The sequence below is a fragment of the Solea senegalensis genome, linkage group LG4 (genome assembly GCF_019176455.1).
Source record: "Solea senegalensis isolate Sse05_10M linkage group LG4, IFAPA_SoseM_1, whole genome shotgun sequence".
In the NCBI taxonomy this organism is placed as follows: domain Eukaryota; kingdom Metazoa; phylum Chordata; class Actinopteri; order Pleuronectiformes; family Soleidae; genus Solea; species Solea senegalensis.
Window position 1 is genome coordinate 22,431,691 of NC_058024.1, and position 16,499 is coordinate 22,448,189.

The following is a 16,499-nucleotide window of genomic DNA, read 5'->3' on the forward strand; positions in this document are numbered from 1 at the left end:
AGTCAAGATGGCTTGAAAAATACGCCCCTTTGGAAAAAAGCACCCGAGCCAACCAGAGGCCGCCGCTGCTCCGCGCTGTCAACGCGCACCGAGCTCTGATTGGTTGACATACGAAAGCGAACTCATCGAACTCGTTCTGGAGCTCATCACACGAACAAGCGACGGCAAAAACAACGACACATTATATTCCGCGCCTTTATGGCCTCATCCTCAGCTCCCTTATCCCAAAATGTACCTGTTACACACACCTGTCATTTGTAGGGAAGATTAGGACTTAAACCACCCCGCATTTAAATGTTATATAATATAGACAAGGCCTGGGATATGTGGACAAAAATATTATTACCATCAAACATTTTTAAAGCCGTGGATATTGATAACTACAATATTAGTCAGACTGTTTGTATTATTGCTATTATAGTGTACTTTGAACACATGATCTTATTCATCTGGTTGGATTCAAGGTTCAAGAATTATTTATTGTCATTATGCATACACATACCGGAATTTCGTTTGGTAACTTTCAGCTTCGAAAAGACCTTGGGAAAGAGAAACAATATAAATAGTGTAGTATAAACTGCCTTGTACATAAATAGTGAAAATGCTGTTTATTACCATAAATCTACATGTTTCACTTCAATTTCTTAAAATTTCGGATAAGTCTGATTATATTCTCTGTTCATTTGTTAATTGTGTTTTTGAATACATTCTATCTTCCTAGAGCCCAAAGGATTTATTGAAATCCTTTTCAGCTCAACAGTTCAAGGCACAGACAGATTTTGTTTGCTTTTATACTGTTTGTGATAATTAAAGCAGCAAATTCTCACATTTGAAGAGTCGAAAACAGTCGTGTTTTTGCTGTAACATGGCAGAAGATCATACATTGACAAGCAGAATAGTTACAGATTACCTTCCCCTTGGTTCAATAACATATAGATTTTAGTGAACTCATTGCAGCTCTTGTCCACTACCAGTTTATCTGAAGCCTGTACTTCTTACCTGTACCAGGAACGAGTGAAGACCCATGTGAAAAAGTGTAAGCTGATTTTGCATTATTCTCATTTTACTACATTACATCATGTCAACAAGGTCATAACTATGTCAGTATTATTGCTGGACTGTATTTCAGTAATTTAGTTCAAATTAGTTACAGAATCCTTTTCTTTAATAATACAATAATAGTTAAATAAGGAAATATATTTATTGAGTTTTGATCAAATACAAACTGATCTACCACCACAGTAAAGGCATCAACCATCTCAACTATTAATAATGCACAAATGTCCATTTACTTGGATTTATAACATAATCCAATCATTTTACACATGGTTATTTTGTGGTTATACAAATACAACTGAACTGAAAAATATACACAAGTTGAAATACAATACAATACCTTCACCACGTCACTGAAATATATGTATATATATATATATGTATATATGTATAGAGATATATAGATATATTTATATCTATATCTATATATATATATATATATATATATGTGACTCAGATACTTAGATATGCTTCAAAAGTATTTAATTTTAATCCACAGTGGAAGCTCTATGTTCATAATTCATGCTGCTTCTCCCCAACCCTTGAAAATCCCATAACTCTCTCCACCCACAAATAATTTGGTAGCTGCCTTTACACATTTGAAAGCGAAGAACTTCAGATCACGCTGCATTACAGTCGCCACCAGTCACATCTCGGACTCTCGGCAGGTAATTTACACATTGATTTTTACATACACTCTCTTCATTGATTGTTAGTTTTTAAACTGTCAACTTTGATTGGGATTTTTGCATTTGTTTTAAGAAAGGTTTTATTTGGCTTAAGTTTATCTAATGTACCACAAACCACCAATTGTCTTTTTTTTAGGATGCAAACCAGCAGAGACAAGATGCTGTATGGATTCTTTATATTTTCTTTTGGGATTTTCATGGACGTGGGATTATGTACTGCAGGTAAGAGAATTTTAGGTTTTCTTCCCAAAAAGAAAGAGCAACATAACAAATTGAATCAGATAATGCAGACAATTTGTTATACTTCAATCCATGCTGTAATATGCACTGATGTAGGAGTCATTCTGACTGGCAAAAGATGTTTTTATAAAGAAGTCTTTTCGATACTAACATTTCAAAGTTTGACCTGAGCACTGCCTTCATTCGTTTTGTTCTCTCAGCCAACTTTCTGCTGTTTTCTCTGCTGGATTTGGTGGAACATTTTTCTCCATGCCTGACGAGCGATATATAAATAAACTGTCAGAATCAATCAATATCAAAGTGTAATGCCACATCCTGTCCGACTGTTGTAGGGAAAAATATACAAGGAAGCGGAGTTGACACGCTCACAAAAAAATGGTAATAAATCAACTCTGTGCAGCAGAACAAAGGCCCTGTGTTCAGCGTGGCCAAAAAGTGACAGGGGCCTGTATACGTGTCATCTTTTGAAAGGGAGCGTCTGATGGTTGTCAGGATCACCCTGTGGCGATGGATCTCTCAGGCCTTGGCCTGAATTAAGGCTTTTGATACTCTTTGAGTCCCCTCCCATCTCACAGTGCCATGGCATTGTGACCCTTTGAATTAACATGCTGCTCTAAATAGATTTTTTTTTTAAATAATAAGACAAGAGTGACCAGATTACTAGGACACCGGAAGCCTATTGTTACTGTAAAGGTCAATAAATGCACTCAATTAAAATCCCCCCAGACATGCCTGCTTGTCAGAATAAAGTGCATAAAGAAGTAATTGCTTTTAGAGTGAACATCACGTCCAAGAAATGTTTGCGAATGATTATTACCATCATTTGTTCTTGCCACTTCATACCACTTACACTACATTCACAGAGAGAGATGAATTTCCACTTTTAGAGAATGAGATCTATGCGTTTTACCTTGGAGTACTATCCATGTGATATTGTGGATGTGTATCTTATTACACATACGTGTTAATTGTTTATGTGATTCCTAATCTAATAGGATGAAAAAATGACTAGGATTTAAAGGGTTAGTGTTGCTCTAACCTGTTCCTTACCTTTCCCCTCTCACAGTGCAAACAGAACTGAGAATCACAACTATAAAGGTAGTTAACCTACACATCTCTGTCTCATATTTAAGATTAATATAACTGAAACACGATTGAAAATAAAATACTTTGCACTGATTACTTTTTTTTAATATGTTGTCCGAATAGCAAGACCCATATACAATTTCCAAGGGCACATACCTGGAGGGCTTCTGCATGGACCTGCTGTCTGAAGTGGCCAAGAGAGTGGGCTTCAAGTACAGAGTGCACCTGGTGAAAGACAGTTCATACGGCCGGCAGGATGACACCGGGTACTGGAATGGCATGATTGGAGAGGTAGTGAGAGGGGTGAGTACTTAATCACTGACATTTGAACCATTTAATTACCCAGGCGGCACCTGTGACAGTATAATATTTTCTTATACATGCCGAATGTATGTATTCCTTGCAGGAGGCGGATCTTGCCATTGCGCCGCTAACTCTCACTGCAGCTCGGGAGAGAGTTGTGGGCATGACCAAACCGTTCATGCAAACGGGAATCAGCATCCTACTGAGGAAGGACGTCTCAGAGGAATCCGGCGTCTTTGATTTCCTGACCCCCTTTGCGGCACACACTTGGGTTGGCATACTCATCGCCTATGTGGGGACCGCCGCGGCCATCTTCATAGTCGCCAGGTTCATATTTACTGATGTTGTGGGTTTAAAGGTGCAGAGTGTAAGGATTAGTGACACCTTGACTGCAGAGTGTAACAAACGTAGGACTCCCCTCAATCTCTACGAGGACTACATGGGACTATGGTGGTCTTCAGAGTTGGGACACTCTTGCACAATCCTCTTCTTTCTCCCACTCTCTCTCTGCCATGTCATCTGTCTTCTTGGTTTATTTATTCATGCATCGGGATTATGTGGACGATGTAGTAGTGCACCATCGTAGTAAGATCACGCTTCAAAATGCAAGTCTGTAGAAACACTTCGACAAAGGTATGATAGGTATGTACTGTATGTATATGTGGCCCTGTGATGGACTGGTGACATGTCAGGTTGTGACCCCACCCTTCGCCCTATGTCAGCTGGGATTGGCTCCCCCCGTGACCCACATGTTGAGGAAAAAAACATTAGAAAATGAATTCATAGGGATAGTATATTCTATTCATGCAAATAAAGATTTTTGCCAGCAGTGGGGCTGCTTCCAAATTCATAATTCATATTTTTATCTGAATGCAGACTCAGCCCGTGTGAGTGGCGCCAGCCTCAAAGTGAGGAGAACAGATTCAGCCTCCTCCACAGCCTGTGGTACACAGCTGGAGCTCTCACTCTGCAAGGTAACAAGCACAGTCAGATATGTTGCACGACAATACAACAAACGTTCACACCCTGACAGTTGTTCTTGTGTTGTTGTTTTGTGTGTTCAGGTGTTGGTCCACACCCCAAAGCTCTGTCAGGGCGCGTCATTAGCTGCAGCTTGTGGCTGTTCACTATCGTCCTCCTGGCGTCTTACTTCTCCAACCTCAGCTCGTTGAAGAGCCCTGAATCCTCTCAGCTGATGGTAAAAGGGTTTGAAGACTTGGCCAATCAGGATACAACTGAGTATGGCTGCCTCGCTGGCTCATCCACCCTTGCCTTCTTTAAGGTAATAATAAAGACATATCATAGCTTATGGATAATTTGTGACAGGGGTTTTTAATGTTCTCCAATCATTTCCCTCCAGAATTCAAACAACCCAGTGCATCGCAGAATCTATGAACACATGGAGAGAAGTAAAAGTTTTGTGTCATCTATGGATGAGGGTGTCCGGCGTGTGAAAGAGGGCAACTACGCCTTCATCGGAGAGTCTGTCTCTCTGGATTTGGCAGTAGCACGGTACTGTGACCTGGTTAGAGCTCATGAAGTCATTGGCATGAGGGGCTACAGCATCGCTACCACTATTGGTGAGGCTCCATGTCGTACGATTACGAAATAACGACACTTTAAATAAAACGGCGCAGCTGAAATGAAACCTGTCAAATTCTCAAAAGGGTCTCCACTCATAAAGAACCTCAGTGTGGCAATCCTTCAGCTGAGTGAGGCTGGAGAGCTGGCTTATCTGCAAAGCAAGTGGTGGGCCAGCAGCTGCACGGCAGACAGGGCCAAGTCTTCGGCTGTGCAGCTGCACGACCTCAGAGGGATGTTCCTGGTTCTTTCCCTGGGTGTAGGGCTGGGAGCGCTGCTGGCTGTTCTGGAGCTCGCCTCCAAGAGTCGCAGAACTGCAGACGTGCAAAGGGTAGGAAAGAGTGCAATCACACATCGCATTACTTCTGCTGAAAGAGCGTCTATCGCTAGACCAAGTAGTCTTGTGTTCAGAGTGACAATGTGTAAGATGCTCTACTCTTTCTAGACCACAGATTGTAAAGCACTGAAATGCAAACATACTGTAGTGTCTAGTAAAGGGCCAATATTTGTACAACAAGACATTTGAACATAATGTTTCATAAGTAATGCACATATTAGCGTCCGACCCCAATATTGGCAAGGCCACTGATTCTGCCACAAGAGACGAATGAAACTGAACATCCACTTTTGCTTTGACCAACACTCTCAGTTGTAAATTTCTTTCATCTCCTTTGAACCTGTCCTGTCACCTTTGTTATTTATTTACCATGTTGCTTATTTCATGTCGGGCAAAGCAAATGAATTCAAAAACTCCTATTTAAATAATTATCATGACCAGAGGTTTGTTTTGCAAGCTCCGTCTTGGTCCGGGTGTTATTTGGAATCCAAGTGCTCTCAGTGTAAACATTGGCCATGTTTACATAAAATTCATTTACATAATGGTGAACTGACGCTGTTTATCCGCTGTTTATGTTTACATGTTCTTCCCTCAGAAATCCTGCTGCACTGTGCTGACTGAAGAACTGAGTCTGCGCTTGAGGGCCACCGGTGCGAGCACATCCTCCCAGGAAAACACTGACATAAATAAAGAAAAGGCATAGAAGTGATGTAGGAACTAGGATCACTTTGTAATATCTGACAGAAACATTAACATAGTACTTTTTTTTTTTTTGAACGTTCTAACTTTTACACCATAAGATAAAAAAAAACCTCACACTTCGATAAAATAATTAGTTTATTGATCAACACTTGACTTTATCAAATACATACTACAGTTTGAAAAAAGCAAACGTTATAGTGAAGAAAATTGAGAAAATTCTGATTAACAAAAAGCAATCATGTACTTTTTCACAGTTGGCAATGGCATTACATGATTTAAATTTTTGATTTGAATTTTTATTTTTAAAAAATGATTCCGACCCTGCGATGGACTGGCGACCTGTCCAGGGTTTACCCCGCCTTTTCGCCCCATGTCACCGGGATTGGCTCCAGCTACTCCACGACCCATGTGGAAGGTTAGGCGGTAGATAATGAATGAATGAAAAATGATTTTTGTCCCATGAATACAAATATGGATTATAAACATTACAGCAGGCCTAAGACAACAAATAAACATGGTCTAACTGTGAATTTCTGCTTCATGTCTACGTGTGTATCGCGAAAGAAAATCCTTTTGTGACTCTTTCTTTGACAGAGTCCGTAGTGCTGTGTAGTTTGTCTTCCTCTGAAGATGAAACTGTAGTTTAATCTGCAAAATATACACACACACACACAAAAAGGCATTTAGGTGATTTTTTTAAAAAATATTTTTAAATTTTTCTTCTTCGTATCTGAATAAAAAAATGACTCACCATCTAGAAAAAGTGGTGATTTACAGCGGATTTCTCTGATCTTCTGGTCAAAAAGAGCCTTCATCTCCCTCTGCAGGGTGCCGTCACTCTGCTCGGCACCAGCCGGCACAGAGGAGGGCACAAACTCAAGGCTGTCTGTGCTGCCGCCGCCGCCGCCGCCGCCGCTGCTGCTGCTGGACGTGCTGTCCGATTGACAGAGGCCATTCTGTAGGTGTCTCATCTGGCTACTGTAGCTGCCGTAGTTTTGTGTTTGGTGTGTCTGCCAGAGGAAACCAGGTTTGCGGTTCACCATCGGTGTCTGAGGGGAGTTGGTCTTTTTTCGAGGGCAACTGCTTGAGCGGGCCTTTGTTCGAGTCAGGGTGGAGGGTTGAGGGGTGACTGGGGCCTCCAACGTCCGTCTGACCCGGACGGGAGATGATGGAGCGATGAGTGGGGGAGCTTTGGCTTCAAGGAGGAGCGTTCGCTGAGGAAGAGGTTGTGGCACAGGCAGAGGCTGAGGGGTTGAATCAATCTCAGTTTGTCGCTTGGAGTCGATAGCAGTCACTGGCTCTGCTGCTACTGGTAATTCGACTGATTGTTTAGGCTGCTCTGGTTCGAATGTCTGAAGAGTCTCCTGCTCGGCACAGTTTGACTCTGGCAGTTCATTAAGTTCAACTTTATCCTCCAGTTCTTCTTGAATTTGATTTTGGCTGTCGGGAGTGGGGCCATCAGGAAAAGAGGCCTGGGAAGAGGTCTCAAGGTCAAAGCTTTCTTCTATCACATAGGGAGCGGGCCCCGTGTGGTGTGAGTCAGTGGAGGACATCCGGCTGAAGATGCCTCTCCTTGTCTGTGGTGGTTCAAGGATTTTAACTCTGTGAGCGCGCCTCACTGGCTCACTCATGGCGCCTTTGTGGATGGCAGCCTTGGCTGCCGGCCCCAGTGCTAGAGGAGACATTTCACCGTTCCTGCTGTCCTGAGAGATGGTGTCCAGATCCCTACGGAAATAGACGGCACGTCCGTCTTCCGAGGACTGGACGGAAGAGTCCAGAGACGTTTGTTTTTGAGGACCCTTCATGTGTTTCTGAGCTGCTTTTTGAATGTGTTTTCTGGCAGCTTGCACCGCATTTGAGGGTTTCATCTGTTTTTTGGAAAAGGACACACAAAGGATATGTTTTTAGAGCCAAAGCTAAAATGTGACGTGCACATGTTCATTATTCTGAAAACCCTCACCTTGCCTGTTGCATCATTGATAGCAACATGAACAAAGATGGAAGATTCCGCCATCCCATCCAGGTACACATGCCGATAACCTACAAAATGTGCATTAAAAAAAAATCTTACGTTAAATTCATCTTCAGTCAAAATTTGAAAAAATATGGACCACATGTAGTTTCACTTTGTGTAGAAATTGTATTTATTTTTATTTATGCGTGTCTGTTTCTTGGCTATATGTACCGACCCTCTGGAGGTACAGTGAGATAAACTGTGTTTATGTTTCAGAGCTGCTGGTAAGTGGATTTTATTGTATTCTTCAACAGTTTTCGAGCTGTTGTCCCCTGTTTCCCACATTTATCCTTGGCTAAACTGACTGGCTGATGTTTGTAACCCTACTGAATGCACATACTGTTTTGTAGCTTCTTCCCTCAGTGACTGTATGAAATAGTCCTGGAAGAGAACTCACTGTTTTCTCATCAGAAAATGCATTCAAAAGCTATCACTGTGATGTACCTGGCATCATGCTGGTGAAAGCTACAGTCCTCTGTCCAATGAAATCCCGTCCGATGGGATCTTGATCCCACACCTGGAAACGCACCAGAGCAACCTGTGGCATTTGAATGTTGAAGACGAGTGTCTCTTCCCACATTGGGTTGAAACCTGAACGACAGAAGAAGGGGCGTTCATGCACACAGACTGAAAAGGTTTATCTGGAGTATAACATGATGCAAATTGTGAGGTGCAGTCAGCACGGGTACCGTTATCGTCTACCACCCTGGTCTGCTGCTTGGAGCAGTCGACAGGTAGGCCAATGATTTCAACTTCCACAAAGGGATCAATAATCTGAATGAGTTAAAACATAAACGGAGGCAGAATTTTAGTGATCATCAATTTTAAATCCACTTAATAGTGTAGCCATGGTATGTTTGGTCTTACCTCTCCTCTATCCCCAAACATGGAGTCTTTAGGTTTGGGAAGCTGCTGACCGCTGATTATCTTCAGCACTAATTGAGTTTTTCTGTGTCCAGGTAGAGGATCTTCCAACATGGGGTTAAAGGCACCTGAGAAAAGAGACATTTTTCAATGTCCTCACAAAGAGACAGCTGCCCTTCACTCTCCAGAAAATACACATACCTTTACACATGCACTTAGGCTTCAGGATATAGCCACAGTTTCCATTTCTTGAGAACTTGGCTTGGTTCAGTTCAAGCATCCGTCCCTCCGTTTGATAGTTCATTGCAACTAAAAAAAACGACGTAGAGAAATGAAGACCTTCTACAACCCCAATACAGACAGCTTGTTGTTATCGTTTACTTTTTGCAGTCTCTGACCATCTTACCCATGTGACACCCTGCATCCCAGTACGGCTGTGGGTTGAAGTTGCTTGAATCCACTCTGTAGTTGGACGGATAGACTCTTAAAAGCTGGCGCTGGTTGAAACGCACCAACTCGCTGGGCTTCAGCTGTAAGATCTGGTTCATAACAGTCTCATTTAGGGAGGATACCTGCCAGCTGTTCACGTGCGCTGTCACAGACAGAAACAAAACAGCAACAACCGTCAGTGCTCGAAACGTACAACAAACAGCATATTATGCAGCAAAAGAATTTCTCTTGACTCAACCTTGTGTTTCTATGTCATGCACGCGGATGGATTTGGTGTATTTGACCAGGTCAGACAGAGCTCGAGACAGCCTCATTGTTTTCCTCTTCCTGATGAGTGATTTAGTGAGACACAAGTGTATCATGATCATTACATTGCTAAGACGTTCAATTAATTCAGTGGTTAAATAAGTGGCCTTACTTGGTATGGTAAACAATCTGGGTCCTTTCCCTGCTGCTGCTGTAGTCTGACTCTCCGTCCGACATTGACTTGTTTTTCACTCGAAATCGCTTTTTCCTCTGGAACGGAAAGTTTTTGTCTTCACAGTGTCCATATTTAGCACAGAGGTAAAAGTGAATTGAAGACAACAACGGCTAGTGCTAGTGCTACTACTGCCACCGTTGCTGCTACTAATAATATAACTTGATATAGCGTCTACAAAAATGCATCTCTAAAGAATTTTACAATATTAAATATACAGCACATAGATAGATGGACAAATAAGACTGGAAGTAGGTAAAGGCCTAAGAGTTGAGAGCCGCAGAGAAAAAAGAGTGTCCAAAACACTTTTTCTAAGATATAAATGGATGTAGATGGGCAGAACCATTTTTTTTCTGGTATCTTGAGAAATGTTAGACAGTGATCCAAATGCCAGACCTTCCGTTTGAAGCTCCTCATGATCGATCTGCCAAACCGCCTCTTCTTTTTGGGCTGACTGGCAGAAGTTACACTGCTCCCATCCTGAAACAATCAAACAGAGTATAAGAATATATACAGTTGATTAATCAGTAGTATCAGAGTAGTATCTCTGTGTCTTCCACTAGCCTGAGGGTTTTCATCATCATCATGGTCACTGTCTTCGTCTTCCTCCTCATCACCAGTGTCTTCATCAGACACATCACCTTCCTCTGCATCAGAGTCCAGGTTTGCAGGCAACTTCTTTCCCTTTGAAACATTGACACGTTATCATTCACTTTTAGTCACAAAGGTAAAAATAACCAGTGTTGTTGTTAAAATCTATATTACTTTGACCAAGACTTTTCCTTTCAGTGTCTCAGGGGAGGGCAGCTTCTTGGTATCATGCACATTGACGGTGGACAGGTCCAGTTTGTCCTGCAGCACCTCTTTCAGACACTCCGCCATCTTCTTCTGCTGAGGAACACTGCAGTGGTTCTCTATGGACAGGATTACCGGGTACCTGAGGTGTGGATGCCGGTGATAACCCCTGTTAGCGAGCTGGCCAGCAATACAGACATAATCTAATATAAAAGGTTGTCAAGCTGTGTAAGGACCCAGGAGTACTTACTGTGATTTTGTGAAGGCATATTTGTTGATGGTTTCAATCACATCTTTGAATAGAATCTTGGATGTCAAGGTGTAACCGTGGTGGATAATGGGCTCACCATCTGGTCCATCCCAGCAGTCCACTGAAAGGTGAGGAAGACATTTTCCATTAGACCTTTGTTGTGATGGATTTACAGTGACCCAAAGGTCATTGAAGCTGTAGCATCTGGACTTGTAGGTCTCTTGAAGATGATTCACCTCATCTCATCCAAGAGGCATCTTCAGTTCTGAAAGTTTGTGGTGAAACCCAAGTCTTTGAAATGTGGGCAGCGCTCATTGTAACTCTCGTGTGGGAGACTCAACAGGTGACAGGTGATCTCTCACTCACTCACGCACTCACTCTTTGTCTACCACTTTATCCTCCACAGGCCAGCCATGGGTGGTGCCAATCCCGCCAACAAGCAGTGGCATCACTCTGACATTCACACCTGCAGTTAGTTGTGTCCAAATCATCTTTACATGATATTGGACTGTGGGAGGAAACCAGAGTACTCGGAGAAAACCCCCACACAGAAAGACCCGCAGTGGGTCTTTCTGTGGTCCCCCACACGGGGGACCACCAAGTGGTCCCCCCACACGGGGGCCCCGACCAGGCTACTTGGATGAGAGGTGAGACATCTTCAAAAACATCTACAGTTGCCACTGATTCAATGAGACATTGGATAACTATGAATGAACAGACATTGACAACCTCTTCTTTGTGCCGCCTCTTACCCTCCACACAGCGACAGCCAGCCTGGAGGACATAGGCGTACATTTCCACTCTGGACTGGGACAGCAGCTGGTCTCCTGTCAGGTAGGTGTTGTGCGATGTGGCGATGAAGTAGTTACACAGAGGCTGTGTCATGTCCTGGTTCACCTGATGGTGCTCGGGGTTGAAGATGTCACCTGCAGGACTCCGCATGTAGTTGGTGAAACCTGAAAAGAAAAGAGTTTGGTGTTGTTTTCTTTCTATGTTGATGACATAGTGACATAGTGACATATGGAATTCTCCATACCATCGATACCCAGTACCATTCGCTGCAGGTTCTCAGGACACGGCTCAAACTTTGCCACTATGTCAACCAGATATTCTTTGGCCAGGCCGCGCATCTGGAAGTAAAACATCACAAACAGTCCCTCATTGTTAACTGACTCAAAACCTTACATGTCTGGTGAGTTAAATGCTGTTTGGTCCGCATTAATAACTTATTGTAATTTGATTTGATTTGATTAATATTGTACATTAAACTACACAGAAATGATAAGGAGAAAAAAAATAGATGGGTATTTACATCACCCATCGAACACATTTCTGTCCCCATTTAGTGGAAAGAAACATACTTCCCCAAACTATATCCCAATATGAGAGATGATGATACCAATGTATTCTGTCCAATTTAAACTTTCATCAACAATAATTACCAGGAATCTGGTAATAGGTAATAATCTCTAATCCATTACATATATTTAGATAAATCCTTTGAATATGGTCTTTTGGCACCACAGATGATGACTAGACTTTTGTTTGATATTCAAAGATTATTTAATTTAATATAAACCACATAGAGGAGGCAGGTAAACCATGGTTTGCTTCATCAAATCAATGTTGTAAAGTCCCTTTCAATAGAGGCTGAACTTGTTTTTGTACGTCATTTCTATCCAATAACTTTACTTTGAGTCTTGACACGTACACTTTTATTCTACAGTGTTATAAAAAGATTAAAAAAAGGGCTGACTTTAAGGGGAGTAACATAATGTACATATGTAAAATGGATTGATTTCTTGAGCATAGTAATAGAAATTATAGTTACCTTCTGTTCATTTTCCAGAAAGTGTGCAAGGTCATGGAGATCCAAGACTTCTTTCTGGTTGCTGTAGGAAATCATTATCAGGTACAGGTCTCTGCGTGTGGAAATCAACTTGTAGAACGAACAGAATTCCTCGAAGGCCAGAGATCCCTGATTCTCGTCTGTGTCTGCCTCCTACAGATAAACACAAAACAACTTTATGAGCCAAGGTGTGTGAACTGGCTCTTGCCAAAGAAAACCCAATACCTGTATTCTACAGATATTTATCTTTTACCATCAACCATTCCACGTCCTATCAAAAATACTACATGTTTTCTGCAAGCTCCATCTCTATTTCTTTTTATCTCACTGCTTTCAGACCATGGTGTGAAAATCAGACGAAGACTATGGGAAACATTCAGCGTTTTTGACCATTACCATTTGTATATCATTATGATTTCTTTCTGTTGCCAGTTTTGTATTCTGACAACTTAAGAAATGACTAGATTGATCTGCTAATGCTGGCCTGCAGATGTGCTCTGTTTAATCTATTTTACTTTTTTTTGACTGGCAACTCTTCAGTGCTGACTGGACTACATCAATAACAATGATGACAGACTGTTATGACATAAAAAATAAGATTATGGCCTTGGGACGATGAAGCCCCAACCTTTCTGTGATCCTCTAACATTTTCCTGACATTTCTGGACGAGATGTTTCACCCAATATGGGATGGATTACCATGAATTCACATTCAATTTATTATTTTGAGGTTGCGTTTGTTGAAGCATTTGCGATTCACCTGTGTGGATGTAATAATACGACTTACTTGGAACATTTGTCGTACTTTCTGCTTGGGTAAATTTACATTGAGCTTGTGGAGCAGCTGGTGAACCTCTCCAATGCTCAAGGTCCCGTCGCCATTTTTGTCGGCCTCAGAGAAAGTCTGCTGTAGCCACGTGAGGCTGCAGTTAAGGAGGAAGGATCATCACGACTGTTTACACACAGATACAGGTTACAATGTTGTCACGAGCGTATTGTCACGGTTCTGCTAATCGGTTGCGTCATTTAGGGATTAAAGGTGTCCCTGAGAGGCCGAATAAATAAAGGATATTGATCTCGAGTCCGTTGCCTTCGGGCCAAACTGTCTTCATCGCTGATACCGGCCAGGAGGTACTTGAGCCCAGTGACCCAGGTGCGAGCCTCCTCGGCGTTGGTGGAGACCAGGTCCAGGGACTTCACGCGCTCCCCGTAATATACACTGAAGCAGCAGTTTGGGTCAAAGCGGTTGTCTGCGTACCTCCTGAAGATCTCTGATTTCTTCCCCTCACAGACTTCATGGATTGAATCAATGGATACTGAAAAAGACGATCAAAGAAAAAGGTTGTAGTGGTCATTCAGCATTTTTGTTTAATGGGCTCAGAAAGGGCCCTTCGTCTTTATTTGGAAGAATACATGTAAAAAGTGTAAACGTTCATTCAGCCTCTCCATTTGCAACTCAACATTGGATGTAATATGGATGAACTGTATACTGTCTTCCTTGGGAAAACCAAACGACATGGTGTAGTGGTGAACACTATTGCCTTAGCAGCAAGAAGGGCCTTCCTGCATGGAGTTTGCATGTTCTCCCCGTGTGTGCGTGGGTTTTCTTTGGGTGCAATATGGCCACAGGTGTGCGAGTGGATGGTTGTTTGTCTCTATGTGTCCCTGTGGTGAACTGTCCAGGGTGTACCTCGCCTATCGCCCAATGTCAGCTGAGATTGGCACAGCAACGACCCTCATGTGGAGGATAAAGCGGTAGAAAATGGATGGATGGTTTGCCGTCCAAGCATAACGGTACAAATTTGAATGTTTTTTACGAGCTGTTTAGTCGTGTGAAGTCAGAGTGGTGAGAGGTCTCACTTTTGGCCTTGTCGTGTTTCTTGGAAGGCCGCCATCGGATGCAGGACTTGTGCTCGTCGAGGTAAAAGAACCGGACCAGTCCTTTCTTCTTTCCTTTCAGTTTGGTCATCTGAGTGCCGGTCTGCATGGTGCACATACACCGCTCCACTGCACAAGAGACACATTATTTATCAACAGTCCTCTACGAATCCAACTTGGATTGCCTTTTATAATCCGCACATCGTCTTTCAAGCTGTGTCTCCAAAAACAATATTGTTTTCTCCGCGTATGCCACTGTTTTGAGTCAACAGCACTTTGATACTGACATACAAACTTTGTGTATAATATGTGAGATGTTGCACATTTTGCAGCATAGGAGGACATTATGACTGGTTTAGAGGAATCCCTGAAGCAGCTGAGACAAGGGGAGGTTTACCATCACGCACACGTTTATGAGATTATAGGCTGCATGCGTCACAAATGGATTTAAGCAGTTGTTTATGTGTTCATGATAGGAGGCACAAAGAGACATGCCCTTCAAATGACTATTCGCTGACACAAACAACAATAAATCAATAAATTATCACGTGCCTCACAAGGATTTCTCATTTACACTTTGAAAGTGTGGCTTCATTTCACTGAAATGAAACAACAGGTGCAACAGCAACAGCAACTCCACTGCAGCATCCACGCCACTCAACTCCATTGTGTAGTGGGGTAATTGTTTAATGTGCACAGTGCAGGTAACCTTTGTTAAGGTCAGATACATGTGACACAACTTGGCCCATCATTCAGGCTAATCCCAAAGGATTGTCTACCGTCCATATGTCCATTATCTGCTCTCAGGCTTAGCAGCGTCCCTCGCTTCTCTACTCTGTTATTTACGTCCACATTTTGTATGCAGTGTACATGAAAACAACACGTTTTAACTTTATAATAAAGCGTGTTTTTTATTTATTTAATAATATCACATTCATTCCAAAGGTTGAAGTCAGTCCTTCTGCTGAACAACCATTGGATCTTCTGCAGTTTTTTGAGTGTATGAAGGCACAATTATTGTGAGTGCTTACCTATCTGACCCAACCTCCACTTAGGCTGTGCCACCACACTGCCGCCAATCCAGAAGAACTCCTCTGCGAGCCTTGATATTGATGCTTTGTGCCAGAGTTTTGGAGAGGTCATAATAGATGGGGTGGACGAGCTCAGGGGGCTTGAGGCCTGTTTCAGCTGATGGGAGGAGACCTTTGACAACAGCGGGGAGAACATTCCTGATGACAAAGATCCCACAGACTGAGCGCTGGTCTTCTTGGGTGACACAGGGCTGCCACTCAGCCCTGGAGACTGAGGTGGCATCGCTGGGTTGATGTTCATCCCTGAATTGTTCATACGAGTCCAACTATCCTGTCCCATTCACACCACACCACAAACCCACTGTCCTCATTCTGCCTGGGCTGCTTCACTCATGCAGCTTCTGAAGACTCAGCGTGTGCTTCTCTTCCAGGTGAAACAAAAAAATCACCCCACGCCGATTCAGGGAACAATATCCTCCTACTGGTTCATTCTTCATCCTGCGCTCAGTCGCCCAGTTCCCACTCGTTTTCATTTCAGAAGAAGGCTCGCAGAGAGGAACTGTGCAACGTGTGTTGCTCACTAAATCTTCCTCAAGCTGTAATCCTGGAGTGAGGCTTCAGCCCCGCGTTAATGGAGGGATTTTCACACAACCAATAGGTTTAGCCTCTGAAGAACAATTGTAGTACTGGAAGGGAACACATCATGGCAGTCATTATCATTCAAGCATATGAAAATCATACTTTAAATAGACTTTAGTTTAGGAGTTACGGTCACACAGTTGCAGATGAATATTAACAACCAGGAACAAACCTATTAAATCAGTGGTCTCAAAGTTGCGGCCCAGGGGCCACATGTGGCCCTCCAATCGATTTCATGTGGCCCTCCAAAAAATATC

The 16,499-nt window shown here is 42.6% G+C and overlaps 2 protein-coding genes across 3 annotated transcripts; one reads left to right on the forward strand and one right to left on the reverse strand.

The window, feature by feature from the left end:
• The first annotated feature begins 2 nt into the window (after positions 1-2).
• On the forward strand, positions 3-6,230 carry si:dkey-183j2.10 (probable glutamate receptor). Of its 2 annotated transcripts, none has more exons than XM_044023715.1 (11): positions 3-1,036; positions 1,556-1,724; positions 1,882-1,967; positions 3,052-3,083; positions 3,195-3,374; positions 3,478-3,701; positions 4,251-4,348; positions 4,439-4,656; positions 4,735-4,954; positions 5,042-5,286; positions 5,888-6,230. In XM_044023715.1, exons 3-11 carry the CDS (start codon positions 1,883-1,885, stop codon positions 5,993-5,995), a joined length of 1,410 nt encoding a protein of 469 aa, XP_043879650.1. In that variant the 5' UTR covers positions 3-1,036; positions 1,556-1,724; position 1,882; the 3' UTR covers positions 5,996-6,230. The 2 variants fall into 2 exon arrangements, with proteins under 2 accessions (XP_043879650.1, XP_043879652.1); XM_044023717.1 differs by having other exon boundaries at positions 1,642-1,724.
• Positions 6,231-6,306: 76 nt separating this feature from the next.
• On the reverse strand, positions 6,307-16,193 carry plch2b (phospholipase C, eta 2b). The gene is made up of 21 exons (XM_044023708.1): positions 15,604-16,193; positions 14,555-14,701; positions 13,767-14,010; positions 13,482-13,611; positions 12,677-12,847; positions 11,882-11,975; positions 11,598-11,801; positions 10,846-10,966; positions 10,566-10,737; positions 10,365-10,484; positions 10,197-10,280; positions 9,741-9,838; positions 9,561-9,649; positions 9,279-9,464; positions 9,074-9,181; positions 8,876-9,000; positions 8,698-8,782; positions 8,453-8,599; positions 7,955-8,034; positions 6,746-7,862; positions 6,307-6,642 (listed from the first exon to the last, which is right to left on the reverse strand). The coding sequence occupies exons 1-21, from the start codon at positions 15,941-15,943 to the stop codon at positions 6,638-6,640; spliced, it is 3,867 nt and encodes a 1,288-aa protein (XP_043879643.1). The 5' UTR covers positions 15,944-16,193; the 3' UTR covers positions 6,307-6,637.
• Between the last annotated feature and the right edge of the window lie 306 nt (positions 16,194-16,499).

Coding starts and splice junctions, on each gene's coding strand:
- plch2b (XM_044023708.1), bottom strand. CDS start 15,943: ATGGGACAGGATAGTTGGACTCGTATGAACAATTCAGGGATGAACATC. Junction 10,967..11,597: donor TGGCTGTCGCTGTGTGGAGG/GTAAGAGGCGGC, acceptor CTCACCTTTCAG/TGGACTGCTGGGATGGACCA. Junction 8,783..8,875: donor TGTTTGGGGATAGAGGAGAG/GTAAGACCAAAC, acceptor TAACTCATTCAG/ATTATTGATCCCTTTGTGGA.
- si:dkey-183j2.10 (XM_044023715.1), top strand. CDS start 1,883: ATGCAAACCAGCAGAGACAAGATGCTGTATGGATTCTTTATATTTTCT. Junction 4,955..5,041: donor CAGCATCGCTACCACTATTG/GTGAGGCTCCAT, acceptor AATTCTCAAAAG/GGTCTCCACTCATAAAGAAC. Junction 5,287..5,887: donor GAACTGCAGACGTGCAAAGG/GTAGGAAAGAGT, acceptor TTCTTCCCTCAG/AAATCCTGCTGCACTGTGCT.